Source organism: Dermacentor albipictus, unplaced genomic scaffold (genome assembly GCF_038994185.2).
Source record: "Dermacentor albipictus isolate Rhodes 1998 colony unplaced genomic scaffold, USDA_Dalb.pri_finalv2 scaffold_19, whole genome shotgun sequence".
Lineage (NCBI taxonomy): Eukaryota > Metazoa > Arthropoda > Arachnida > Ixodida > Ixodidae > Dermacentor > Dermacentor albipictus.
Genome location: NW_027225573.1, coordinates 4,019,543 through 4,047,161, shown reverse-complemented (window position 1 = coordinate 4,047,161; position 27,619 = coordinate 4,019,543). Strand labels below are relative to the sequence as shown.

Below are 27,619 nucleotides of genomic sequence, written 5' to 3'. Positions count from 1 at the left end.
TTGTAAGACTGACGTGAAACAATGGGCAAACTCACAAGAAGGTATCCCGTTAATGGGTCTGTGTAACAATGTTTCTTCTGCGAGTACAATCCAGACATTGATAGCATTTCTCACGGATCCGTTTCATATTTTCGCCTCGATGCGCTACATTATAAGCGCTACAAGTGGTTCAATTACCCTCTGTTCAAGTCACAGAATTGCCTTTCAGCGCATATTCCACGTGGAATATGCGTTGGACCCAAGGAAGCTGTGTCCCGCCTCCTTGGCTCCATCTTATTATTGCGGTAGCAATTATATGGACATTCAAGCGCACTTCTACCGTCGCCGTCGCCGTGAGGTTCCGTGTAAGGTCCAATGGCGATAAACTCGTCCCTGCGCGCCGTATGCTGTATGTGCGAGTGAAAGCGTGCGAGGGTGAGCCGGAGAACGCGGCTCAATCTCGCGTACGCCAGCAAGGAAGGCGGGCCGGAAGCGTGCCCTCTCCTGTCGTGTGCTAGGCACCGCGTGAGGCGAGGGAGGGGAAGCGTTCTTCTCCGGCGGCTGCTGCGTACGGCACGGCCGTGATGGCACCTTATTGGAGTCGGGACCTACGGATTCGCCATCTGTCGGCAGCGCCTCCATGCGTAGTATTAGGGATTCCGCGGCGCGCTCCTCATAGGTTTCGCTTACGGCGTTCAATAAAACCACCACGCGGCGGCCCTCCTGGACATTTCTGTAAGTACTCTCAAAACGAGAGAACTTTCTAACTGTCGAAATAATTTTGGGCAAACTGAAAGCGCATACTCGTTCACTGACGCTATCCCTTTACCGAATAGGTAGAGTGAACGCCACTGCGCGCGGTCGTCGCGATGAAGTCTCCCGAACCGTCTTCTCGCGTGAAAGGTAGGCAAACGCTGAGAGTAAATTATCTGAAGTATGTTCTTATAGTAGGCTGTCTGTATAACCAGATGGAGCATAACAGAATGAAGCCTCAATGCAGTGATCGCACGGTCTCGCAGTGACCGACTGCGCGTCTGCATGCATGTCCGCGCACCATGTTTCGCTTTCGTTGCGTGCGCGTTTTTGAACATTGCTCTGACCTTTAAGCCGCAGCCTTTGAGCATTTGACAGTACACAAACAACCACTGTTGCGTGAACGCTATCAGAGCTGTTCAAAAATATTTTTTTATGGAGACTTCAGCGCCTACGGTGACTGTGATGTGCCGTCGCAACGATTCAATCTTTTTTTGTTCTATGTTCTTGGACGTTTCAATAATATTTTCACGTTGCTTCGCACTGTGTGTTTATCGGTCTGCTCAACGTGCGATTTCCCGCTGTTTCTTTTTCGTAATCAAGTGTACTAATGCATAACACAAACATGACCATATGCCATGCCTTTCTTTAATGTGCTTCTTACCACTCCCTTTCCATTCCAGTGAACTTGCCAGCATCTAGCATCAACAAGTTCATAGACCAAACCAACATGAGAAAGCGGGGCAGCGGGCGCGAGCGAGCGTCTCTGTGCGCGTTTTTCGAACATCGCAGGCCCGGCGCAGTAGCAGAAATCTGCCTCGTGTCTGTGCTTGCTGCATATGTTAGTTGTAGCCAATGGCTGTTTGTCAGCTCTAAGTTTAGCGAACCAAGCGTCATGCAGCTTCTTGTCCTGCGGCTATGTATGAATAAAGGCTAAACCCCATTAGCGCGATTTTGTGCGCGACAGCGACGAGCGACGGGTTCGCGCGACGGATCGGGCCGTCGCTTGAACAGATCGCTCGGTCTTGTCGCGCGATCGCTCGGTTTTGCAAATCTAGAATTCGTCGCTCGTCGCCCGGAAGTGCTATGAGCGACTAGCCAATAGCGCGAAGCCGGGACTGAATGTTCATAACTCCAGTACTTCCGATTGTCGCACGGAACGAGCAAACGATTGAATTTTTATACGTGCAAGGATAAGAACCTACTGCAAGACTTTCAGAAATATTTTATGCTGCTTTTTACAGTAAAATACATCAACTTAAGTTAATAAAGCACGCGTCACGCTAGTTTCGGCGCCTATATTGCTGCCCTCATACCGGCAACACTGGGGAGACGTCGCTCGAAGTCGTCGCTTGCATGGGGTGCAACTTGTAGGCGACGAGCGAACGCGACAGCCGTCTCCATCGCGTCGCTTGTCGCTGTCGCGTGCAAGATCGCTTGCATGGGGTTTATACTTTAGGCTGAAAACGGGCTCCGTTGCGTACGTCCGGCACTGCGGCACCGAGCAGTAGCCTACCATGCTGCACGCCTCGAAAGGCAGCTACTACCTATTATAGTGCTTTCAAATGTTGCCAAGCAGACACCTAAGGCCTCACCGCTTAATCAGAACCGCAGCGCAGGTCCGATTTTAAACTTTCGTTTTTAGCTCGCTTCGGCGCTTCCGAAGCAGCCGACGCGGCCTCTGTGTCCACCTGATCCCTCATGCACGTCACGCCGACGGTGGCGCCAGCTTTTCCTGTGGTGGAGCTCGCCCCCAATCTTGAAAGTGATCTGCGACGTGGCCGAAGTGCTCACCCGCGCGGGCCTCATCTTCAAAGCGATGTACGATGTTTGCAGAGTGCGTGTAGTGCCAATAGCTTCGTATGCACTGGGGTTTAGAAGTTTCGTTCGCGTTCGAACAAGAGATGCGCGAAGGTCAATTCGTTCGCTGCTGCTGCCGCGATTCCTCACTCCAGCGTTTTGACAGCGAGTTTCCAGGCTCATCTAGCGAGATGTGTTCGTGTTGGCCTGCGCGCGCGCGAAACCATGCTTGTTAATTTAGTTAGTAAGCGAATGTTTATGAGTTTATGCGGCCGATCGAACGTGTATCCTTAGTTGGATTAGCTGCCTGCTAGTTTGCTGTCGCAATGTATGTTTCGCCTTTCAGGCGAAACAGCGTCTTACTTTCTTGTTTTGGTGATATGTCGCATAAAATTAGGTTTGCATGCAGGCCTCACGTCTTGTGCCATGCGCAGTAGCACCTGCACGCCAATCGAAGAAAAGAAAAATAACGCACGGAACTGATGTATGAGCGTGTTTTCTTATATGAGGGCATTCTTAGCGTTATGCACATTTACCTAAAGATGACGTTGCTGATATAACTCCGCGAGTCCCAGCGGCAGCCATCACCACTACACTATTTCTTACATTTATAGTGTTGTTTCTGTCTCTTTCCACTTCGTGCAGCGTAACATCTCTACCCTGAGCTGGGCGTGTTGCTAGAAACAATTCATCGCACTTTTTATGGAGCAGAATTATGGAGCACTTTTATGGAGCACTTCTTATGGAGCGAAATTTCACGGCGAACTTCACCCGGCAGAAGTAGAAGCTGCGGGACGATGCCGATTGTTCGCTGGAATCGCATACGTGGAGCTAAAAAGTCGCAGTTTTGCCCGAAAACCTAAGCATGACTTGAGATGTCAAATTTACAGACAGCTGTAAGAAGCAAGGATAGTAATCTTATCAGCCACAAAAACTCGTAAACATAGGCATTTACTAGATTAACAACCATGGTGTCACGCGCGCACACGCCCACATCAACACATCTGACTCGATGGCCGCGGAAACTCGCTTTCAGAACACTGGCGTGAGGAAACGCCGCAGTAGCAGTAAGCGAAGTGATATTCGCGCTGTCTATCGCTCCAACGGAAAATCGGAGGACGCTTAAGCTTCGCCTTCAAGAGTAAAACGCGACAGCGTTCCCGTCGACCCGCCAAGGGGTGTAAAGCCCGGACCACACGTACGCTTGCGGACGCGCGCAAGCTCGCGTTCACGCACCCACGCATGCGCAGATGGTGCGACATGGCTCGTACGCGTCGAAACGCGGCGTGAGCGCGGGGAACAGCTCCTCCCTGTTATCGCGCGCTTGGGTTGCCTCGCGTCTGCGCGCCTGGCTACGCACCTACGGCGCGGAACGTTCAACTATCCGTGAAGCAGATTTATATCATGCAAGAAAGTGGTTCTTCTTTCCTTTATGCGCTGATCTAGCAGCTATAAAAATATAACAATTAAGTTTATAGATATCGAAGCATTTTGAAACACTATCGATAACAATGTACGAAGCGGTGCCTACCAAGGCATCTGTGAGTGAGCCCAGTGAGCGCGCGCTGTCGCGCGTCTTTGTGGTTGCAAACCGCCATTACTCGCGAGGCGCTCAAGGCACTAGGCGCGCGGACGCGAGCTTGCGCGCGTTCGCGAGCGTACGTGTGGTCTGGGCTTAAGACAATGCGCTACGGCGCAGAGATCACTTACGAGGCGCTCCGCATCGAACTTAGCACCCACCAATCACGCGGTGAGTGTCGAGCAACGCAGCGTTCGGTGCGGCAACGAAATGAGTGCCTGAGCAAGCGGAACGAACCAAAGAACTCGGTGTCTCGGAGGGAGAAACGATCTACGCCAGCCAAACGTCGTGATCGGCACGGGCAGAGAGATATATAGATAGTGATCTAAAGAAAGGAAGGACGCTTGATTCTGCAACCCGTGGGGGAGCACGGCGAAGCGTCGTCAGGGGAGAGGGAGTCGGGGCCACGACGCGCCTCGCACCGGTCCCCGCACAGCCCCAATGCGCGCGTGGCGCGCCACCTTTCGGGGCAGCGCCGTACATTGAGAGGAGGGGGTCTTCTGTGTATGCCGCAAGATGGCTCTGCGTGTGCGGAAAGCGAAGAAGAAATGTAGCGGAAACGCACTTCGCTACTAGTGTAACTGCAACTTCTGTAAATTATATGCCCATAATTACCGATATACACCGCAGTATAACCTTCTACGGCACGTTTCTAAGAGAACACCGCATTCACTAGAGGCAATTTTGTACCGCTTTGAAGCGTCGAACTTGTGGCTGTGTTGTAGCGTCTCTGCCTCACACTCCGGAGACCCTGGTTCGATTCCCACGCAGCCCATGCTGCAAGTTGTTTTGATTTATGAATAGCTGCCGGAATGTTTCGCTCACGGCCAACGCCGTGGACGCCGACACCAACGACGCCGGCTTTTCTGCGACACGAGCTCCCCAATGCTATCGCGTTAAAATTCAGTGCCGAGCGAACGCCGCACGCACAAAGCTACGAGCCATCGACCCGCCTAGACTGTGCCCCCAGCGCAGATCGCTCTCAAGATATGGCCGCATGACCGCGCGCAGCTGCCACATCATGCGTGATTGCAGCCGGAACAGAATACCGCCCTCCGCCCGGTGCGCCGCGCACGACGAGAGACCCCCGCACTTCCTGCCCTCTTTCATCTTTCGCGTGGGCGAGACTGAACTCGATCGTCGGCTCCCGTCGCACACCCTCACTCGCACATACAGCGCAGGGCGCGCGGCGACGGCGTTATCGCCCTAGAACTGTATGAGGAACCTCAACGGTGACGGCGACGCTGATGGCTGAAATGTGGTTCGAGTGTCCATATAATTGCTATCTCAGTAAAAGCGGCGGACGCTGCCTGCCACTCGCCCCCTCTATGAATGTGTTTTTGAAAAACAAAAACAAGTAAATATGCATTTTATTATATTGTTTGATGTTAATGGGTAAGCAACTTGGAAAAAAGTATGATAGAGGCGCTTACAAGCGATTTCCACAGATTAAATTGAGCTGTAAGCATTTTAGCAGACTGGCCTAGCGTCGTCTGGCTATGTTGAACGGTGGTACCGCGGAGCGCAGATGTTCAAGGATGTTTTGTGGAAGCAACAACTTCATTTGCGCAAGTTGGTTCATTTTTAGTAAAACTTGAGGCAGCGTGTGTGTAAGTGCGTGTGTGTGTAGTTTCCTTCTTTTTTTTTAAATCCTTCTCCCTCTCACCTGTCGCATCCCCTTTCCCCTCCCCCAGTACAGGGTAGCCAACCGGAGATAATCTCTGGTTAACCTCCCTGTCTTTCCTTTGCCTTTCTCTCTCTCGCTCTCTCTTGAGGCAGCGCGAAAAGACGAAGACAACAAACGAAAACACACAATAGGACGAGCGCTCGCCCGGTTGTGTGTGTTTTCATTTGCTGTCTTCATCGTCTTCACACTGCGTCAAGTTTTACTCAAATGTATTGTGGTTCTCCAACAACGACGTTAGTTCACTTTCTTGTCAAAAAAACACATTGTGGTGATTTATGTTTACTTCTGTCTAGGTTCCTGTTATAAAGTCTCCTCCAACAACAACAGCCGGGGAGGATAGAATTATCAAAATTTGGCGTTCGTTCACAAATCTCAGGCATTCCGTGCACCGCCTGGGCATACACAGATGCCTACAGCAAGAAAAGGCCAGGCATGGTTGGCGTTTATGCGAAGCATACTAGCCGCACAACCATGCTCTTCCTTGCTGCGCCGCACGCGGCCGCGTAGCTACCATATGACGTCATAACAGCTGCAAAAGCGGAGGCTCAACTCGTGCGCTCGCTTGCGGCCGCGTGGCTACATAGCCGGGTCTCAGCTCGTGCGCTCGCCTGCATGAGTTCTTTCTTCGTCTAGCCGAACCAAATATAGCCAAGCTGCAGCAGTTCACCAGGCTAAACAGTGGTTCAACAACTAAAATAAAGGCTAGTATGCTTCGCATCCTGGGCTTAAGCTTAGCTAAGCCACAGGCATTTTTTTATCTATAATCTCTCGTCCCTTTTTTCCCTCAAGGCGCTCAAGCAGAAGGGACTCTCGGTTCGAGTACAGCACTGGTGATTCCTGACAGAAGAAGCACAAAACCAAACTTTACGATCACGTGCACCGACAGAGAGACAGAAGGAAAAGAACTGCCGTGATTGAACGCGATTCAACCTAGTTTGTCGATTGATAGCACGGTTTTGCTTGCTTTGGTAAAGGTCACAGACGCTGGTGGGTGCCGTGAACAACTACCGCATCTACAATTGCAGCAGAATACGACACACAAACGCTGCTTGGCGCGGCAGCAGCAGAGAGCCAATCGACTTTCATGATGTGTCTCGCTTTAGCGCGAACTAAGCCTCGAAAGCACAGTGCATACAAAGCTGCCAGTACTCGGCGCACTTCGTACACATCGCAGATTGCTTTGAAGATGAGGCCCGCGCGAACGCGCATTTGCTACACATGGCAGATCGCTTTCAAAATATGGGCGCCCAGTCCCAGTCTGCCCTTAACTGAGCTTGAAGGTCAGATTTAGGGAACCAGGCGTTTTCTGGGTTTGAACTATCGTGTAGAACTATCACTCTAAAAACCAGCTGCGGGCGTTGCGAACTAGCAGCCGTTTTGTCCCCTATACTGAACCCATATGGGCACTGCCCTCGCCTTCCCAAAAGGCGAGAACAAAAAGTATAATGCACACACTACATTGTGGCGTAGAACTGAGGAAAATCAAGTATACACAAATTTGTGCTGTCACGTTCATCCTCTCAAACATTTATATTCGTCTGTAACAAATAACGGTGTCCCTTTCACGCGCAGAGAGACCGAAAGTGCGCGGCCAAACTAGCTCAATCTCCCTCATTTCTTGGCTTCAGTGTGGCCGCGCGACCGACGCTACGATGGAGGCTCACGCAAAAAAAGGAAAAATACGCAAAAACGGTCGGCGACTCCCACCTAGCTGGCGGAAGTCGGAGGGAGATCGATCGTCGCGGCGCCTGGAAACCGCGCGAGGTGCTGGGGGAGTTTTAACGCGACAGCGTCAAGGAGCTCGTGTCGCAGAAAATTCGGTGTCGTCGGTGTCGGCCGTGAGTGAAAAAATCGCGGAAGACAATTGATAAATAAGAAAACTTGCAAGATGGGCTGGGTGTGCATCGAACCAGGGTCTCCGGAGCGTGAGACGGAGATGCTAGCACTCCGCCATGAGTTCGATGATTCAAATCGGGACAAAAACTCCTCTAGTGAATGCGGTGTTGCCTAAGAAACGTGCCGTAGAAAGTTATACTGCGGTGTATATGGGTAATTATGAGCATGTAAATTACAGAAGTCGCAGTGAAACGCATAGCAATTTACGTTTCGCCGCGTGATTGGTGGGTGGAAAGTCCGATGCAGGGCGCCTCGTGAGTGACCGCTGCGCCGTAGCGCATTGTCTTACACCCCTTGGCGGGTCGACAGGAACGCTATCGCGTTCCACTCTTGAAGGCGAAGCTTAAGCGTCCTCCAATTTTTATGCGAAGCATATTACGAGAGCTCAACCCAGCTCCTCAGGCGCGGCGGTGTCGCCTTCAATACCACGTGACACCGTGACGTCACGACAGAGGAGAAACGGGGCTCCAACTCGCGCCGTCGCTCGCGGCGTCGCGGCGGTATATAAGCAGCTGCGCTTGCCTCTGTTAGACACTCACGAAGTGAGATGCCTCCTGGAGACGGAGCTGCTCGTTGGAATGAGAAGCGAAGGTTGCGGCGTGCTACAGAGACTGATTTTCTAGGTGGCTTTGGCTCAACTCTTGCAAGATGGGCTGGGTGGGAATCGAACCAGGGTCTCCGGAGTGTGAGACGGAGACGCTACCACTGAGCCACGAGTACGATGCTTCAAAGCGGTACAGAAGCGCCTCTAGTGAATGCGGTGTTGCCTTAGAAAGCAGCTGTTTCTAAGGCTCAGGCGCGCATCGCTTGCTCAGGCGCACATTTCGTTGCCGCGCCGAACGCTGCGTTGCTCGACGCTCACCGCGTCCAATGCGGGGCGCGTAGTCGCTGCGCCGTAGCCCATCGTCTTACACCCCTTGGCGGGTCGACGGGAACGCTGTCGCGTTCCACTCTTGAAGGCGAAGCAGAGTAACGCATGAGTTGTTTCTTCGTCTAGCCGAACCAAATATATCCAAGCAACAGCAGTTCACCAGGCTAAACAGTGGTTCAACAACTAAAATAACGGCTAGTATGCTTCGCATCCTGGGCTTAACCTTAGCTAAGCCACAGCCATTTTTTCCCATCGAACTAGGTAGCCACCGGGCATCAAATTTTTGTCCAGTGGTCGCTACCGGGTGAATTTCGCCGCTTTGACGCCGGTTTTCTGCTCCATTTATGCCGACCTTGAGGCGCCTGCTCTTGCGAATTCGCAGAGCGAAGTACCAAAGAGCGAGCTGGGAACGCAGCGGCAGATGAAAGAGCTGAGAAGGAAAGTGGAGGTGAGGGTATGACGAAAGCATAGGAAGAGAAGCGTACTGCGGTGACGATCGATTCGAGATGGCGCCAAAGTAGCGTGCGTCGTTTGGGAGGTCTGTCTGCGGCTGCTGCTGTGAATCGTGCCCTCGCGCTGCCTCTCGCGAGCTCCACATTAACGAGGAAGTCGCACCACATTTCGCTACGTTGGCAAGGTGCCGCACGAGATTGTTCGTGCTAGCCAATATACCGCGAAATGAAAACATGTAGAGAGCTGCGCCCCAACTCCACATTAGGGTGTTGGGAGCTCAATTTCGCGGAGGTAAGTAATACACGTTTTGACAGGTAGAGAGCGGAGAGTCAACTGGCTTTATTCAAAAGTAAAAGCAGACTTGCGGAGTGGCTCTGGTGGCGCCTCCGTTGGGCAAGCAGGAGGCAATGACACCCACGTCGAGGCATGGTAAGGGGAGCAAAAGGGCAATGACCCCCTTGGCGCGGCAAACTGCATTTCCGAGGAGCGGGGACAACGATGGACGGCACTACACGGGCTCCCCCCTAGAATGCCGTAGGCTTAGGCGTGAATGGCGGAAGGGATGAATAGTTAATATTCAATAAAGGCTGCATTCGCGCGGTCGCACGACACTGTCTCTTCTTTGCCGCGAACGTCAATCTTCTAGGTTAGCTTTGAACGCGAAACCACACGAAAGCGTCTTCATAGGAAGGAGTCAAAGTGGCTTGATAGAGTCACACCACAGAAAGACGTGCGTGGTTGTGTCTATTGTGGGAAAATTAAACACAGGCAGCCCGCAGGCGATACGTCGGGGCGTAGGTCGAAGCTGGTCGAGCCAACAATGTATCCTCTCTAACTGATGTGCGCTCGCTGGCGGAGTGCCTTGCTGGGTGCCAAAAACCTGGCCTGGGACGCAGATTGCTCATGCATAGAGCACCTTGGCTGCGCTAACTCCGTGGTCCTTCTTGATTGTTGTTCGCAGCCCAGTAGTACTAAGGGTAACTTTTACACCCAGTGTTGCCTATCGAGCATGGCGGTCAATGATGCCTTCACTTGTCGGTGGAAACGCATGACCGCGGTGGAAACGCATGACCTCTGTGGGTGGTAAGCCGTGATGTTAAGAAGGCGCGTGCCGTGCAGACTCGCCAGGGCAGAAAAAAGCGTGCTTTGGAATTGTCGGTTTCGCTAAGTAGTTATTCGCAAAGGACAACCATCCACGATACCCACGCAGCAGCAAATGCTTCCGCCTCTGTTTCGGCCGTGATGTCTTGTAGACGCGTCGCCTCAGGCCACCTTGACTATCGGTCGACACACGTGACGAGGTACCTGAAACTTTGGCACGGTGGCAGAGGCCCCACCAAGTATAAATGCACATTGTCGAAACATCTCTCTGGTGGTCGAAACATTTGCACCACTGAACGCGTGCGCCGGGTCACTTTCACGGCTTGACAGGCTTGCAAGCTTCTTCCCCAGCTTCGAACATCTTTGTTGATCCCTGACCACACGAAGCGGTCTGTATTATTACTATGTGTGGCTCTCATGCCAGGATGGCTTAGCTCGTGCACTCAATTGAATATTGGCCGTCGAAACTTATGGGGCACGAATGGGCGACGTTTCGCGCGTGCTGCCTGCGACGTTTCGCGCGTGCCCATGGTTGTTTTGTAGGGAAGCCGCACCACCGCAAGCTGGAGTGACGAGCCTTTTTCCCGCAATTGGCGCAGCTCGGGGCGTTTTGCTGGGTGGAGGCTAGAGTTTGGAAATCCACAGGGGCAACAAGCACAGCGCCCATCCGCCACACCGCGCGAGCTGCCTGATTTTCGCTCCCGGAGATATGGTGGATGTCCGTAGAAAATTTGGAGATAACGAAAGTTGCCACAGCTGACGATCGGAGCACTAGAAACTGTTGTTCTCGACAACGAATTTAACGGCTTGTGGTCGGTCAGAATATAAAAGCTACAGGCTTCTAGAAAAAAGCTGAAATGCTTGACAGCACAATAGATTGCCAACATTTATTTCAAGAAGGTGCTGTAGCGTGGTTCTGTAGGTTTGATTCGCTTTGAGAAGCCCAGCGGCCTCCAGTCTGTGCCATTGTGCTGCTGCAGTACTACACTACCGCCATGGTCTACGCGTCTACCATGAGGCGAGTTGGGGCGTCAGGCAACGGGTTATTCAGAAACTGCTGTCGCCAACCGCGTTTTGGCTTCCTGGAAGGAGTGTTCGCGCTCCGCAGACCAGTGGAAAGACGGCGGCTTTTCGAGTCGCGACGCAGCAGGTTGGGCGTTAACAGGCATGCAAGGCCCCACGTCACCTGTCCGGTGCGTGTGGTTTATGAAGTTCCGCTAAGCTGCGGCGAGGCTTACGTCGGTCATACGAGCCCATGTGTTAAAGACAGAGCAAGAGAACATGAACTTTCCATTAAGAATAACCTCTCGGCACATCTAACTGCACTGCAAATCCTGTAAATGTAATGCAAGGTTTAAAAGGATCACCATTCTTGGCAAAAGCAACGAGGTGCTGGTACGTGAAATGTTGGAGGCCTAATAAACAAGAACTAAAAAGATATCTGCATTAGTTATATGTCAGTAGTGTTGCGCAGTGCTAATTTTGAGTTTTTGAGGTGCTTTTTAAGCTAGCACATGTATGGTATTATTGACACGTCACTAGTGTTGCGCAGTGCTGAGTTTGAATTTTTTAGATGCTTTTCAAGCTAGCACATGATTGATATTGACACATTTAAGGTGATGCGATGCGCGGAACCTTGCTGCTCATGTATGGCGTGGTTATATATTGCGATTTTTTCAAGGAATAAAGTTAGTTGCGAGTGATGCCCTTTCCTTTCACCTGTTTTTCTTGGTGTGTTGTGTCCTTTCAATTTTAAGACGCATGTACAACTAGCCCAACAACAATTACTAAAAACGGTCTTACTGTACATTTGGTTCCTGCGAGACAAGCTCCAAAGTCATGTAAGCGGGGAAGGGGATATTGATCCGCAGTAGTGACGGTTTTCAAAGCTCGGTAATCACCACAAGGGCATCACTTGCCACTGTCCTGATTCAGAACCAGATGGAGAGGTTAACACCAATTGCTCGAAGAATGACGAATTTCGCCGAGCTAAAACATTCGTTCCAACTCACCGCGGGCGACTTCTAACATCCGTCGAACGAGCTTCCTTGGCCGCGTGACCACATATGGGACGGTGGTGGTAATATTTACACGTGGACTTGGTTATCATGTTCGGGTCAGCGCTTTGCCCCGTCTCACAAATGTTATCGCTCAGCGTGGGACGCGCCTGCATGTATCGGAAGTTTCTGGAATGTAATCGATGGTTCTATCCGCTGTGGTCACCGCACCTTGAGTAATTTGATGGCATGTATGAGCGACGTGAATGGTGTAGAACTTTCTGGAGGACACGCGGGCACCAGCGATTTCTCTGGAACGTTCGATGGCTCGTGTGTAAAAGCTGATGCGCTTGACCGACAGATCAGATTTTCGGCAATTGCCGAATGTGTTGACCACTTTCGTTGTTCTTTGAGTGTACCCTGCTTTTGAGAGCGCAAGTTCGCCAAAGAAAACGCTTGTTTCGTCAATCACATATTTTCTACCTTTTTCACCGTCACCCCTACGGTACATCTGGTGAACGTGCTTTAAGTTCACTTACCGAATACCCCCCCAAAGCTGTTATCCAAACCCGAAGACAATACCAATGTCCCCCAAGACCAACGAGCTAGCCGCTAACTGCAAGGACTGCCCCCGAACCACGGACTTCTACCTGGTACGACCAGGAAGACCGTGCCCCACGCAACAACCACAATGGCAGCCCCAGCGTCCGCCATAATGCTTCTACAACTATGGGAGCCCCCTACCTTCCGTGGGACGTCGTTGGAGGATCCGGAAACCTGGCTCGAAATCTTCGAAAGAATGTCAACCTTCAACAAGTGGACCTCTGAGGATAACCTACGCCATGTGTACTTCTCCTTGGAAGATGCCGCGTGAACTTGGTTCGAGAACCGGGAGCACACCTTTACAACGCGGGACCTGTTCCGCAGTAACTCCCTGAGAACCTTCACGAGCGGTGTCTCAAAAGAATTGGCCGATGTTCTGCTGGAAACCCGGCGGCTACTACCGAATGAGACAATCGCCATCTTCACGGAGAAGATGACCCTTCTTTTCCGGCACGCCAACTCGTAAATGTCCGAGGCGAAAAAGTCCGCTTCTTGATGCGAGGTGTACAGGAAGAACATTTCGCCGCACTGATCCGCAACCCACCGGAGACCGTAGCTGAGTCTTGACAGAGGCAACGACGATTGAGAAAACTCTGGGAAGGCGCAGAAGGCAATATAACCGCCAAGTGCTCACGCCGCCTTGCGCAACATCAGCACTGGGCTCCGGTGACCTCCAAGAGTCCATCAGGGCCATTGTGCGCGAAGAATCGGGCAAGATGTTTCCTTCGTTGCAACCTCAAGTGCCATCAGTCACTTGCATGGTCAACGACGAACTTCGATGGTCACTAGGTGTTTCCGAAGTGCAGCCCGAATCGCCGCTTCTCGTGCCAGAAGCGATGACCGACGCCGCGCTCGCCGGCCGTCAAGGTCCCCCTCGGCGGTCCAGTCAGGGCCCCGTAGTGCCGCTATTCCGTCGTCTACCGCTGCCGCCGCCACCAGCACGCCAACCCATCGCCCAGCGCAGCTACGCGATGAAGACAGAAATTTGGTGGGCTCCCGACTACCACCCGCTCTGCTATCACTGTGAAGAAGCCGGGTACATCTACCGCCGATACCCTTACCGCGAGATGGAACTGCGAGTGTTCACCATAAAGCGTACCACGCCCACAGCAAGGTGAACGCCCACGGGATATCGCCGACTATCTCGCTGCCACAAAGTGGAGCCCTCGACGACCGTCCCGTTCGCTGTCACCAAGCCGCTACCTGTCGCCGAAATGCCGACCATACACTGGCTCAGCCCGGGCCCGCTCTGCGAGCCCATATCCGGAAAATTAAAAGCAGCAACCGATGGAGGTGCGCTTGCTGTTCGTCGAACTGACGAAGATCCTCCGCCGCCAGTGAAGACGCCCAAAATCCTGTCTCGAAGACATATCAACGAGACGCCGCCATCCCGACGAAGTCTGGAAGCAAAGAATGTGCCGACGAAAGACGACCTGACGACGCAACGTACCAACCACAGGTCAACGCGATGCAGCCGTCATCCAACGTCAAGACCTAACTATAACGCAAGACAAAGAACCACCGACCTTGACGCGCATCTCGGCAGTCACGCAGTCATCGCCATAGTGGACACAGGGGCCGATTCCTCCATCATGAGTGGACCCATCGCAGCCCAGTTGAAGAAAGTTGAGGCTGCATGGGAAGGCCCTCAAGTTCGGACCACTGGAGGACACCTCCTCATACCGACTGGAATCTGAACGGCAATTACGGTTCATGACCGAACTTACCCTGCCACCTTTGGTATCCTCAAACAGTGTTCACGAGACGTGATTCTCTGCATGGGCTTCCTGAACCAACACGGCGCAATCATCGACCTGAAGTGAAAGTCGATAACACTCTCGGAAGATGAAGCGTTACCGCCGGAGAGCTCTCGTAGTCACCACGCCTTGAGAGTGCTCGAAAATCAAGTAAGCAACCCGCCTCGCCCCCGCACTGCATTTCCGTTGGCACTGAAACACCCGCAGAGGTTGAAGGCGTAATCGAGGGCGTCCAACGTCTACTGCTCGACCGTGAAATTTAAGTCGCAAGAAGGATCACTCGACTGCATGGAGGGAAAGCGGAAGTGATGCTAACCAACTTTAGCCAGCAGTTCAAGCACATCGAGGAAATGGTGGAAACCAGCAATACATTTATCCTCTCGGATTCTGCAGCATCTACCCCGACCACCATAGTTCCCGAACCAGACTTCGACATAAATCGAAGTCTCCCCATGAGTAAGCAGCAACAGCTTAGAAGTCTTCTCCGACGATAGAAAGAGAGATTTTCGACGTCATCGAGCATTCGACAAACACCAGTCGCAAGAGAACAGACTGGCGGGTTAGTTGGTACTGCATAACTTGAGGCAAAGCTTTGCGGCAAATGTTTCGCGCTTTGCTTCAAATTAAGCAGTAGCAAAGCATCGCATAACAACCGAAGAGTGCGCTCGACCACTCCACCATAGCGCTTACCGAGTTTCGATGTGAGAATGTGCAGCTATTAGGCAAGAAGTCTACGAAATGCTGCGCAATGACATCATCCATCCGGCGAAAAGCCCGTCGACATCTCCTGTAGTTTTGGTGAAGAAAGAACGGAACCCTACGTTTTTGCGTCGATTATCGTTAAATTAACGAGATCACGAAGGACGTATACCCTTTCCACGGACAGACGACGCATTGGATCGTCTCTGGAACGCTAAATACTTCTGGTCGATAACCTCAAGTCTGGCTACAGGCAAATCGAAGTCGACGAGAGAGATCGCGAAGAGGCCGCCTTCATCACGTCAGACGGCCTCTATGAGTTCCAGGTTATGCCATTTCGCCTGTGCTCGGCGCCTTCAACGTTCGAGGACGCGATGGACACGGTGTTAACAGAATTGAAGTGGCACACCTGTCTTGTTTGCTTGAATGACGTCTTCGTTTTCGCCATAAATTTCGACGACCACCTTAGGCGGGTTTCGTCAGTACAAGACGCCATCAAAATATCAGGCCTCATTCTGAAGCCGGAAAAGTGCCGCTTCACTTACGATGAGCTTCTGTTTCTTGGCCACGTCATCAGCAAATTTGGAGTCCGCCCCGACCCGCAGAAGACAGCTGCCATCACAAAGTTCCCGCAGGCTATCGACAAGAAGGCACTGCGTTGATTCCTTGGCATGTGTGCCTACCACAGGCGCTTTGTCAAGGACTTCTTACGCATCACTGAGCCGCCGACGCATCTACCTAAATGTGATGTCGAGTTCATGTGGGAAACGCCACAGGCCGACGCATTTCAAGAACTCAAACGACGCATGCAATCGCCACCGGTAGTTGCGCACTTCGACGAGGACACCGATACTGAAATCCACACTGACGGCAGCAGCCTAGGCCTCGGTGCCGTCCTAGTTCAGAGGAAAGACGGACTTGAATAGGTGATAGCTTACGCTAGCCGGTTGCTATCAAAAGCGGAGGGCAATTATTCTACTAGTGAGAAGTGATGCCGCGCAATCATTTAGGCTACAGCAACATTCCGCCCTTGCCAATATGTCAAGCCATTCAAAGCCGTCACCGACCATCACGCGTTGTGTTGGCTAAGTAACTTAAAGGACCCCTCAGGACGGCTGGTGCGGTGGAGCCTCAAACTGCAAGAATGTGACATCACTGTAATCTACAAGTCGAGACGAAACACTTTGATGCCGATTGCCATTCACGCGCCCCCATTGACCCACCGTCGCAACATGACGGGGATGACGAAGTCTTCGTTGGAATTACAAACGCGGATGACTTCACTGAACAACAACGAGCTGACCTGGAGCTAAAAAGCGTCGTCGAGTATTTGGAAGGGAACACCAACGTTATCCCTAGGGCATTTAAGCGAGGATTGTCTCGGTTCTCGCTTTAAAACAGACTACTCGTAAAGAGCTTCTCACCTGTCCGCGCCAACTATCTTCTTGTTGTTCCCTCGGCACTGCATCCAGAAGTTCTGCACGCCCTGCATGACGATCCGTCCGCTGGGCACTGAGGATTGTGCCGCACGCTATCGAGCACACAGGAAACGTATTACTGGCCGAGCATGACCTCCAACGTCACCCGTTACATCAAGACATGCCGAGATCTTCAGCGACGCAAGACACCACGGACAACGCCAGCAGGATTACTACAGCCGATCGAGGCTCCTCGCCGACCATTTCAGCACATCGGAATGGATTCGCTGCGTCCCTTTTCTACGTCAAGATCCAGAAAAAAGTATATACTCGTGGTGATGGACCACCTTACCCCCTTCGCTCAAGCGAAAGCTCTGCCAAAATGTGGTGCCATGAAAGCTCGAAATTCTCTGTCGAGAACATCCTGCTGCGTCATGGCGCCCCAGAAGTCCTCATCACCGACAGCGCATCAGCCTTTACAGCGCATCTCACCCAAGCCATCACGCAATACTGTCAGACAAGCCACAGGAGAACTGCCTACAACCCGCACACGAATGGTCTGAGCAAGACCCTCGCCCATATGCTAGCAATCTACGTCGACGTCGAACACAAGACCTGGGATGCCGTCGTGCCGTACGCAACGTTGATTATACAGATCACTCCGTTCAAGCTGGTTTACGGCAGGAACCCGGCAATGACTCTCGACGCCATGCTGCCACACGTCTGCGATGAAAAATATTGTGACGTCGCCACCTATCTCCAGCGCACCGATGAAGCCCGACAGCTCGCCCACCTGCGGATCAGGAACCTGCCGACACGATAAGGAACTAGCTAGCCTGCGATCAAGAACAGGCCAGGATCAAGAACCAGCCGACTGCGATCAAGAACAGACAGCCGGCACTACTACCTTCGACGACGCTGCGTCGAGTACCAGCCCGGCGACCGTGTTTGGGTTTCGACACCAATGCGCCAACGAGGACTTCGCGATAAGCTATTACGCCGCTGTTTCAGACCCTACAAGATGATCCGACGCATTCGCGCGCTCGATTATGATGTCGTACCAGACGGAATTTCGCTATCACAGCGGCGCCGCTAACGACCTCAACTGGTCCAGGTTCTGCGACTTAAGCCGTTCTACCAGTGGTAGTGAAGTTCGGGACTTTGCGTAGCTGACCTTTCGACTTTCTTTTGTTTTGGACTGTGTTACTTTGGACTTTGTTTCTTTGATAATTGTCCTTTTGTGTTTTGCTCTCCTGTTATGTTTGTAGCATCGGGACAATGCTTTTTGAGAGGGGGGCACTGACACATGGACTTGTTTATCTCTTTTTGGTTGAGCGCTTTTCACCGTCTATTAAATGTTATCGCTTAGCGCGACGCGCGCCTGCATTTATTGAAAGTTTCTCGAATGTTATCTAGGTTTCTATCAGCTATCTGTTATCCTCGAACCTTGCGTAATCTGATGGCATGTATGCGCGCCATGAATGGTGTAGAACTTTCTTGGGATCACACGGGCACCAGCGATTTCTCTGTAATATTCGATGGTTCGTGCATAAAAGCTGACACGCTCGGCCGGCAGATCAAATTTTCGCCGATCGCCGACTGTGTTCTCCGCTATCGTTGTTCTTTGAGTGTAGCCTGCTTTTTAGGGTACAAGTTCACCCAATAAAATGCTAGTTTCGTAAATCACATTTTTCCTGTCTTCTTCCCCGTGACTATTACGTGACAATATAAAGCGTTTCCTTGCATTTCATGGGCAGCGCTTTGTTTCGGGGTTTCGTGAGCTGCGGATACTCGGCAAGTATTTTGTCGTCCGTTGAGGGGACCGGCCGAAATGACGGATGTGACGTTACCCGTTCAGCAGCGCCAATCGCTAACACTCACATCTAGGTTAAAATGGCTAAGAAAGTCCGCTCTCTGTATCGCAAAGCCGACGTCGGCGATGAAAAACACCCATCTATGAAAGCGTCGGGGTCCGATGTCTAGCATTATTGACCGGAGCCCATACGACGAGATGGAAGTGTTGCTCACAGCGTGGAGTGTGGGTGTGGACTTGCCGCGTTGGAGATCTGCAGCCGTGGCGGGAACAATAGACAGCTCGGCTCCGGTGCTGACTAGGAGGCGGGTGCCTGGGATGCGGTCGACTACGGAGAATGCAGCTTGCGCGAGGGTCGATGCCGCATGCCGCCGTTAGCGGCTGGCCGGTGCGTTTCCCGTCCACGAACAAGGGCTAGGCGCGGTGACTTGCTCGTTCGCGGAAGTGACGGTAGTACCAGCACAACTGCCGCGGTCTCCTGGCTCTGCGACTCTCACAGCAGCGATAGGTAGCTGTGCCGGAGACGAGCAGCGAGTGCAGCGAGTGCAGCAAGCCGATCGAGACTCGTCTCGTCGGAATCCGCTGGTGCCATGCGTGCGGACTGTAGGAGGCATCGCAAGAAGATCTCGCGCATAATTAGAAGCTGGCTATTGTATGTGGAGTCCTCACTGAGTAACTGACGCAACCGGTGCAGGAGCTGTGACACTCGTTAGTCACCGTGTTCCTCGGAGCGGAGCTGTTGAAGCCTAATCTATCGCGATGGCTTGAGGCGCTGCAGGACCGTGTGTTTCAGGTCGTCGTATGCTGTGGCCGAAGGCGTATACCCGCTAGCAAGTGGCCTATGGCATCGACAATGTCGGTGGGTAGCACGGCGACGACGTGCAGGTACTTCTCTGTTTGTGAAGTGAATCGCCGGAGTTGAAAACTGGCCCATACTTGTATGAACCACACTCGGGGATTCTTGTGCTAAAAGCTGAAGCTCTCCAGCGACGACAGGAGACGTAATCGCGGCGTCTTCTCCGTCAGCAGGAGTGAAAGCAGCGTTGTCCATGGCCGTGTTTGAAAAAAAAGAAACTGAAATGTGGTGGGTCACCGCTACTTCGGAGCTCGGTTTAGCGGAAGCAAGTAATCACGTTTTGACAGGTTGAGAACAGAGAGTCGACTGGCTTTATTCAAAAGCAAAAGCAGGTTCGCCGAGTGACTGTGGTGGTGGTGCCGTCGAGCGAGCAGGGCGCAATAATCCCCACGTCGAGGCACGGTTAGGGGATGAAAGGAAAATGAGCCCCACGACGCTGCAAACTGGATTTCCAAAGAGCAGGGGCAACGAAGTGATGGACGGCCACTACAAGGGAGTTTGTTATTGGTTGATGAATTTTTTCCCCACGTGCGCTCGCAAATGGACATGTACAGACAGCAACGTCACGCCGTCCTTCTACCGCATCGCATCAATGTCAGCGACGGTAATGCGCTAGGCGAGCGAACAGCGTTAATGTGCCAGTCGAGTGTATAGATAAAGATTACGTCATGCATGTAGATGCTGACACTAAGCATTAAGCGGTAGTGCAGACATTGCAGTGTCTCGCCTGCCGACATGTTCTCTCCTCCGCCTAATAGCGGGAAGCACTGCCCAGAAACACGTTCCGACTGGTTCTGGACGAAAGACGATGCGCCACATGTAAACGCGTATTTGTACTAGCGTGTGTAGTATTAGGCATATATAGTACTACCGAGATGCCCAAAAATATGCGATAGGCTACTGTCGCGTTCATTGAAAGGAAGCTATATGTTCAAAGGAGCGTCTACGATAGGTGCGCGTTTGTGTTGATCGTTACCTGGAGCAACACAATTTAGGGTAGGTTGGTGTAGCCACATGCTTGCTAGATGATATCGCACTGGAAACCAGAAAGATACTTCTCACCCATTACATGCAATTCATTTTACTTCGAATACTGAAAAAAACCCTAACACAATTTACTCGAATTACGTCATTACAGAAAAAGTATCTGCCCTGTGGTAATCATTTGCAAGAAAAAAAGTAAAGGAATCTGTGTACTAAATCAACTAATTACAACAATTAGGCTGGTAATTACAAACTTTAAAACGCAAATTTTATTGGTAAGCTGAATGGGATGGTCATAAAGGCTCACGTTCTCTTTTCTCGTCATTTAAGAATGGCTATTTATGTCAAAAGAAATGATGTCAAATTATTTGTTAGATTCTCCTCAACCGTGAAACGCGGCTGGCGGTGTAGCCCCACGATGACGCAGTGGGGGGGCGTAAAACGAAACTTCACCAGACCGCGCGATAAAGCGGTCCGTCTCGCCCCTGCTGCTCATGTGACTATGCGTTCAATCGAGAGCCGCGCAAAACGCCAATCGGCACCAGCTCGTGGGAAGGGAGAGGCGCGACCGTAGCTCCATTTTACGTCACCCTTCTACGGGGGCCACAAGGAAGCTGGACCGCCAGCCTCGCTTCGCTGTGCCGCGTGCTCAATCAGTATAATTTAACGAATAATTTGACACCGGTTACCTATGCCTACATGGCCATTTTGAAGTGTACAAAGTCGGACTTAGTAGTCTTCTATGACAATACCTGCAACTTTCCGATATAAATATGTGACGTAACGTTTTTAACTAACATGTTGATTATTGTAGTTATATAGTTAAGTTACAATGAATTATTTCGGTCTTACAGATGATGTCCACCTAAGCAGACAATTCTCCTATAGCGGGATAGTCTATAGTAAAAGAAAGAAAGAGCACACTGTATACTTAGAATGGGCAAGGGCGGCATGAATCGCGTGGAGTACCATCGCTCGGAATGGTAGAAATGTGGTGTGCAAATATCCCCTTATAAATTTCATGGTTTGATTTCGACATATAAAGTTGGCCTTGAGAGTTCAAATGGGCATCCCTTACCCAAAAACGCCTTCGTACACGAGCGTCAAAATCCCTTCACGGTACATACAACGTCACGCAGTCAGCAACGCATGTCTTCTGCTCCTACGTTTGCTGATCCTCTTTGATGCGCAATCTAAGAATTTACGTTCCTTGCAGCCAGTAGCAACATGCATATACCACTGACCAATTGCTATGCTTAGTAACAACACGTTTCACCAGGCAAACAGCCATTCAAATGGCTGTTTGCCAAATGAAATATAAGAACGCGGTGAGAGCTTTCTTTTCTTCGTGCAATTTTCCTCACCTTTGTACTATAGCGCAGCGCCCTAAGTATGTGCGCTTTTTAGGATCCGCACAACAACGCTAATTTCCGCACTCTGTAAAAGAACGCAAATAAGCAATTATATCGTTTGATGCGCTACATTAAATGCTTACAGTTACCAAAGAAAAATTATTAGGGCTTTACACATCGTTTCCATTGAAAGATCAGGCTGTTTAATAATTACAAATAACTTCACAAAAATGAACCATGACTACCCTATAGGTATTAGAATAAACATATTATCAGGTACATAGCGTATGGCCCCCGAGAAAAAAGAAAACTGTCATAAAGTAAAGATTGCAATTGGTCTCCCTTTATCAGCACTCAGTAGACCATTCTAAATAATGTCATGGTCACTACGCTATGAGTAAACGAAATGATGCATGTCCTATAATTTCTAACAAGCAAAAATGAAATGTAGATGATAAATATTCGAAAATACTTGTGAAAGATCTTTATTTGCAGTCGTGCAAAGCCCTCTGTCACTTCCTTAACATGTTTGGGCATTCATGGGCGCTATAACATAAAGGTATTCCAAACTTCTCTATTCCATTTCTGCAGTCTGCCCTCGACGTTTGGCCAAGAAAATTTCGGGCCACCCCCACTGCGCCTCTCTGTTACGCGACATTACGGAAACCACGGAAACACCCCATATCATATGCTATGTGCACACTGACTATGCATGATTAGACCGAACGAAAGAGGAATAATAGTTTCTCATTCGAAGCCTTTTTCGCCATTAGCGTCAAAGGCGTCGTTCGGCCAATTGGTATTGCTGAAACGTTTTCGGGCTGCGCCCACTTCGCCTGTTTCTCTCGTGTCGTCACCAAACCGCGAAAGCTCACCGCGTCAAAGTGACGTGCACGCGCTAAAGACCATATATGGCGAACAAAACTGATTTTTTTCCCTGAATAGCCATAGAGTGCCGCGTTCCGAAAAGAATAGTAGATGGCTGTCCGCCGATCGCTCTGGCACAGGCTACTCAGAGCTGCCGGCGAGCATGGATTTCCTTGCGTAAAAAAAGTTTTGTGGTAGTATAACGTTATCGATACCTTTCGGCACGTATACGACATCGCGCTGCCAACTCTTTTTTGCTGAGGATTGATTTTAGCAGCATTTTTAACCTTCCGCAGCACGCCACCGCCATTATCGGCCAGCCCCCGCTAGCTAGGTGAAGGGAAGCGGACTAATTGCAGACACCGGTACCACCCTGCTCACCGGCCATTGTGCTGGCTCGACCCCATCGAAACTGTCTCCACCTGAGCGTGCTCCTCGCCTCTTGTCAGTTAAGGAAAACTAATCAAAGTAGGCAACGGTATTCGCTTTGAAAGCCATGCAAAAAAAAGAGAAAACATCCTATGGACGACAACAAACGCTACGTGTTACCGCCCGATGCTTGCGTCGGTGGTTACGTATATTTGACGTCAGTAGATTGTAATAATAACAGACTGGATTAGCTTTACGTTAGAGGGCCCAATTTGATGTTAATGTTTCAGAGTAGAGAACAAAAATCTGTATTTTAAAAAGTACAGTGTTTCAGTGTATATGTTATGCGATTGCAGTACTTTGATGTGTGTAGACAAGCGATGTGTGTCCCGCTTGTCTACACGTCGATGTGTGTAGACAAGCGGGACATAATTATCGAAGATTCATATACGCTATTGCACTATTGAGCATGCACATCAAGGAAAAGTGTCAGCGCTTTGACAACTTATGCCTCACGGCGATGAACTTGAAACATAGCGTTGTTCATTTATAGCTTTAAAAATGGACTAATTCCTGATATACTGATGGGACTCAGGGCCTCAAGGCGCCACGGCCGAGTTCTATGAGAGGTGCCCTACTACATGGCCCCATATACTCTTGACATACACGGTTTATTTGATGTTCCCTCAGGGATGGGCACACTAAAGGAGTTTGTTGTGCTTCGTAACGTCGAGTGAGATTTCATAAAGTGACTGCGTCGTTAAGAACAGAAGACGAAATATCTGACCATGTTCGGGGCTCAAGTTCTGAATATAACAAAATGCGTAGCAACGGCTCAACTGACTGGGCATAAATTCGCTATTTGATATGCGCTTGTGGAAGTCTGTCTGCGTGTGCGTGTATACGTGTGTAAATTTGTAGGTGGGAAGGAGCATATCAATTGTGTAAATCAAAGTCTTTCATTTATGCGTAAAATCGACTGACATACTCTTTGTGACTGGAGGTTATACAGGATACGTTGAGCTTATGAACACAACAATGCCGGGATGACCATACAGGCATCGCTAGCACCAGTTTCACTTATTGTGATTGGGTGGGGTGGTGCTCAGTATCGCTCGGGATTCGCAGACAAATGCGTCCTGTTCGCTAGCGGTGCATTCGTTAGGAAATTAAACTTCATGGGTCTCCCGATTTCAGGTCCACCATCGTTACCGGCAGCGGCAGTCATTCCAAATGAAGAAAGAACATTGCTTGGATGGAATGTCACTGAGCTATTTAGATTCGGCGGCATTGAAATCACATGGCACTGCAACGACAACAAGAGTATCAGCTATCACAAGATAATACCATACGACATCTTGTTTCCCCTAAGATCTACAATCGATTCAGGTGAGCCGCAAGTGCTTCATGTGGCAACTCTCACTTTTGAAATTAGTTGTAGTTAAGCGCATGGACTTCACATATATCTACTATAACTCCTTCTTCTAGTGCGTGCGGATGCCAAAGTCACCAAAGATGATATGCTGCTTCTCCAAGTATTGTTTCCATGTTTCTTGTCTTCCTTATTTACAAATATTTACAGGCATTTATGCAAACTGAACTAAAGCACCCGCTTCCTCGAAATTGTAACAGAAATACATAGTGGCAGGCTCAAGTGATGTTGACATAAGTAATGCGAAGCATTCTGCCTAATTAGAGTATGTTTTATGAGTCGTGCGGTTTCGGCAAGCTCCGCCGGTGACCCCGTAATCGATTTACCCGGCGACACAGCGTCGATACACATGAATGGCTGCTAGACGCGCTCGTGCGTGTGTTGCTAAGCGAAGAGGCTAGCTGGCTACATCGCAGCAACAGCTGTGAGGTGGCGTGCATTCAACAGCCAAGTGTTGTGCGTCTCTAAAGGATGCGGCTTCCAAATCGCAAAGACAAATGTAGAGGGGATCGCATCCATGGGAGATCAGACGCCACGAGCGTTCAGAAGTGTGGCTCATGCGGATCGCAACCTGAGGCGAATCTCGGGAGGGGGAGGCATGTGAAGCGGGTGAGGTTCCATGCCATTCAAGCGTGCTCGATGGAGTCTAGAATCGCAGCCCGCTGCAGCCATCTCATGAGCGTTGTACCTCGTTAAGATGGCTCCCCTGGACAACAATAAAATAGTCAGATACGCCGTAAAATCACAGAAACGACGCTTCACGGAGTGCATCATAAGCATTCCCAGTGCACGGTCGCAGCGAGAGGGTGAGCGGTGCAAGTGATCACGATTGGAAATTTGAACGAAGCCTAAGTTAGCGACGCTTGTTTGCGTTTCTTGCTCCAGCTAATAGCACGCTTGGTTGGTTCTCCTCTGTCGTCCCCGTTGCGGCCGCTATCCAAAGCCTCAGCTGCTTCCCATCCTTTATTATAGATTGCGGTTGTTGCCTTGCCGCTGACGCTAGAGAATGGTGAGATACTCCCCAAGAACCAGCATGACTTGGAGAAGAATGCTACGCAATAAAATTGTAGGCGTTGTTTATTAACTGTTATACCTGTCGTGAAACAGCATGACGTTCATGTGTGTGGTTGTGCGAGGCACTTTATGCAGGAAGAATGCCATGTTATATAAATTTACAACAGAGCATTTGTTTAGTAGTGCAACAAAGGTCACAGCATCGAACAACAATCACAATCCATAACCAGTGGTGGCCAAGCATGATAAGGAGTGAGATCATAGAGGGAGTGCCAGCCAGTGATACCTTCATGAACCGGACCCCTGTTTACCAAGTCACGACGTTATTCACAATAATTAATGAAGAGGTTTATTCCCGAAGCTACACCTTGAGCTGAGAAAGGCACCGAGGAGCTCTGCTCCGGAAGAATTTGGACAACTTGCTTTTTTTACGCTGTATATGCACGTGAGTACATTCGTATTCCTCCCACATTACGATGCGGTCGGCTGCGGTGGCAGTGAATAGTGCGCATGTACGAACTGAAGGCGGCCTTCCATTGATTGCCGTCTGCTTTTGCATGACTTTTTTCATTCTTACCGAGGCAAACAAATGACGCGTGGAGGAGCAGCAGAGGCTATGCAAAGGCGGGCGCCCGAGCTAACCCATTCGACGTGCTGAACTCACTTGGTTGAGTGCCACGTCTTCTTGAAAGAAACAATTGGTCTGATAGCTGTCTCACCAATTCATCATGCGAAATCGGCACGTGTAGTAGTGGAGCGAAATTCGCGAACTGAGAATAAAGGCGCTCTTCATGCCAGGCCACAGGGCTTTTCGCATGAACTTAAGCACAATAGCGTAATTACTGGGTCGACAGCATAAAAAATTGGTAACGTGACAGCATTTTTCTGTTAGTAATCATTTAACTGGCATTGTCTTACAGAGACAAAACTAAAGGGTACCACAGGTGACACGGTGCTGATTCAATGCAGCTCATGAATACTCGTGATATAACAATAATTTCTCATTTTCTAACATTGCAGGGCCATACTCCTTCCGCGCGTCATGGCGTGACGACATCTCCGGTGCCCGTTCAAATGAGGGTTTTGCGGGTAAGTAAACTGATTCGCATATCGTCACGAGACAAGCGGGAAAACGTCGTTCCGACATAGGCGCGGGCAGCAATCTGTTGTAATTCTCTGTAGGCAAGCAAAGGTGTGTTTCAAAGCAAGGCAAGCTTGCTAAAATGATCCTCACGTTTCACCAAGGTAGGACTCTGGGATTCGTTACTGTGGTTCTAGAAAGTTCACACGGTTTGCGGAAGCACGAGCAGACCTTTCAAAATGTCGAACTTTGGGAACGCCCGAGGAAGCGCAGATCTAGTATTGAGGAGATCGAGGAATCATAAATATCAACCCTGTGAGCTAAGCACACTGTGAGGATTTGCCTAGAGCTACCAGCCCTTATGAAAATGAACAATGAGTGTCTGTAGAGAACGTTATTTGTTCCTAATGTAACATCAGACTTTCATAAGAAATGCATCGTGTAATGTTTGTTGGCATCACAGCTACATCAGAGACTCAAATGACAATGCACCTTATGATTTGTGATGAGAAGAGTATACAGCTTTTTTGTGCTGTTGCTAATGTCAATGTACGTCATGTGATAATCTGTACGATGCCAAGTCCTGAAAAATTGTTTTTAATGTGACAGCATTAAATGACTCATAAGGCGGAAAATCCAGCATTGTCGGCGTGAGCACACTATGTACAAAGAGGTCACAAACTCTCGACCTTTCATGGGAGTCCAACCTACAACTTTTGGTGTTAATGAAGGCAATGTTAATTAAGACACAGTTATTTAAGTTATACATAATTAATGCACTCGAACCCACGACCCTTAGTGGAAGTCGAACCCACGACATTAGGTGTTAGTGAAAGCAATGCTAATTTAGTCACAGTTAATTAAGGTACTGTTAATTAAGATGTGGTTAATTAAGGTACTAAAAACCACGAGCTTTGTTGTTAATGAATGTGGTGTTAATTAAGGTACAGTTATTTAATGTATACTTAAAGCACTCGAAACCATGATCTTGGGTGGGAGTCGGACCCACGAACTTTGGTGTTAATGAAGGCGATATTAATTAATGTACATTTAATTATGATATAGTTATATAAGATATAGTTAATTGCACATGATTTATGCGTCATTCGTCTCGGCAAGCCTGGACAGTTCCGTCGATGGTCTTAAAAAGACGGCTTGTCACGAGAGCAAAATAGCGCTCCGTATAACCTCTTTGAGGCATTTCTATGATGTAGTCATGCTGTCTAGGAGGCACTCCAGACATAGCTAGGCTACAGAA

General features: G+C 50.1%; 1 protein-coding gene across 3 annotated transcripts in view; it reads left to right on the top strand.

The window, feature by feature from the left end:
* The window catches only part of LOC139052201 (usherin-like), a 165,868-nt gene that overhangs the window by 132,596 nt on the left and 5,653 nt on the right, over window positions 1–27,619 (top strand). For all 3 annotated transcript variants that reach the window (XM_070529284.1, XM_070529282.1, XM_070529283.1), the window contains 2 exons: window positions 24,032–24,223; window positions 26,301–26,369. In XM_070529284.1, the coding sequence (XP_070385385.1) occupies window positions 24,032–24,223; window positions 26,301–26,369 (261 nt within the window). The remainder of the gene's footprint in view (window positions 1–24,031; window positions 24,224–26,300; window positions 26,370–27,619) is intronic.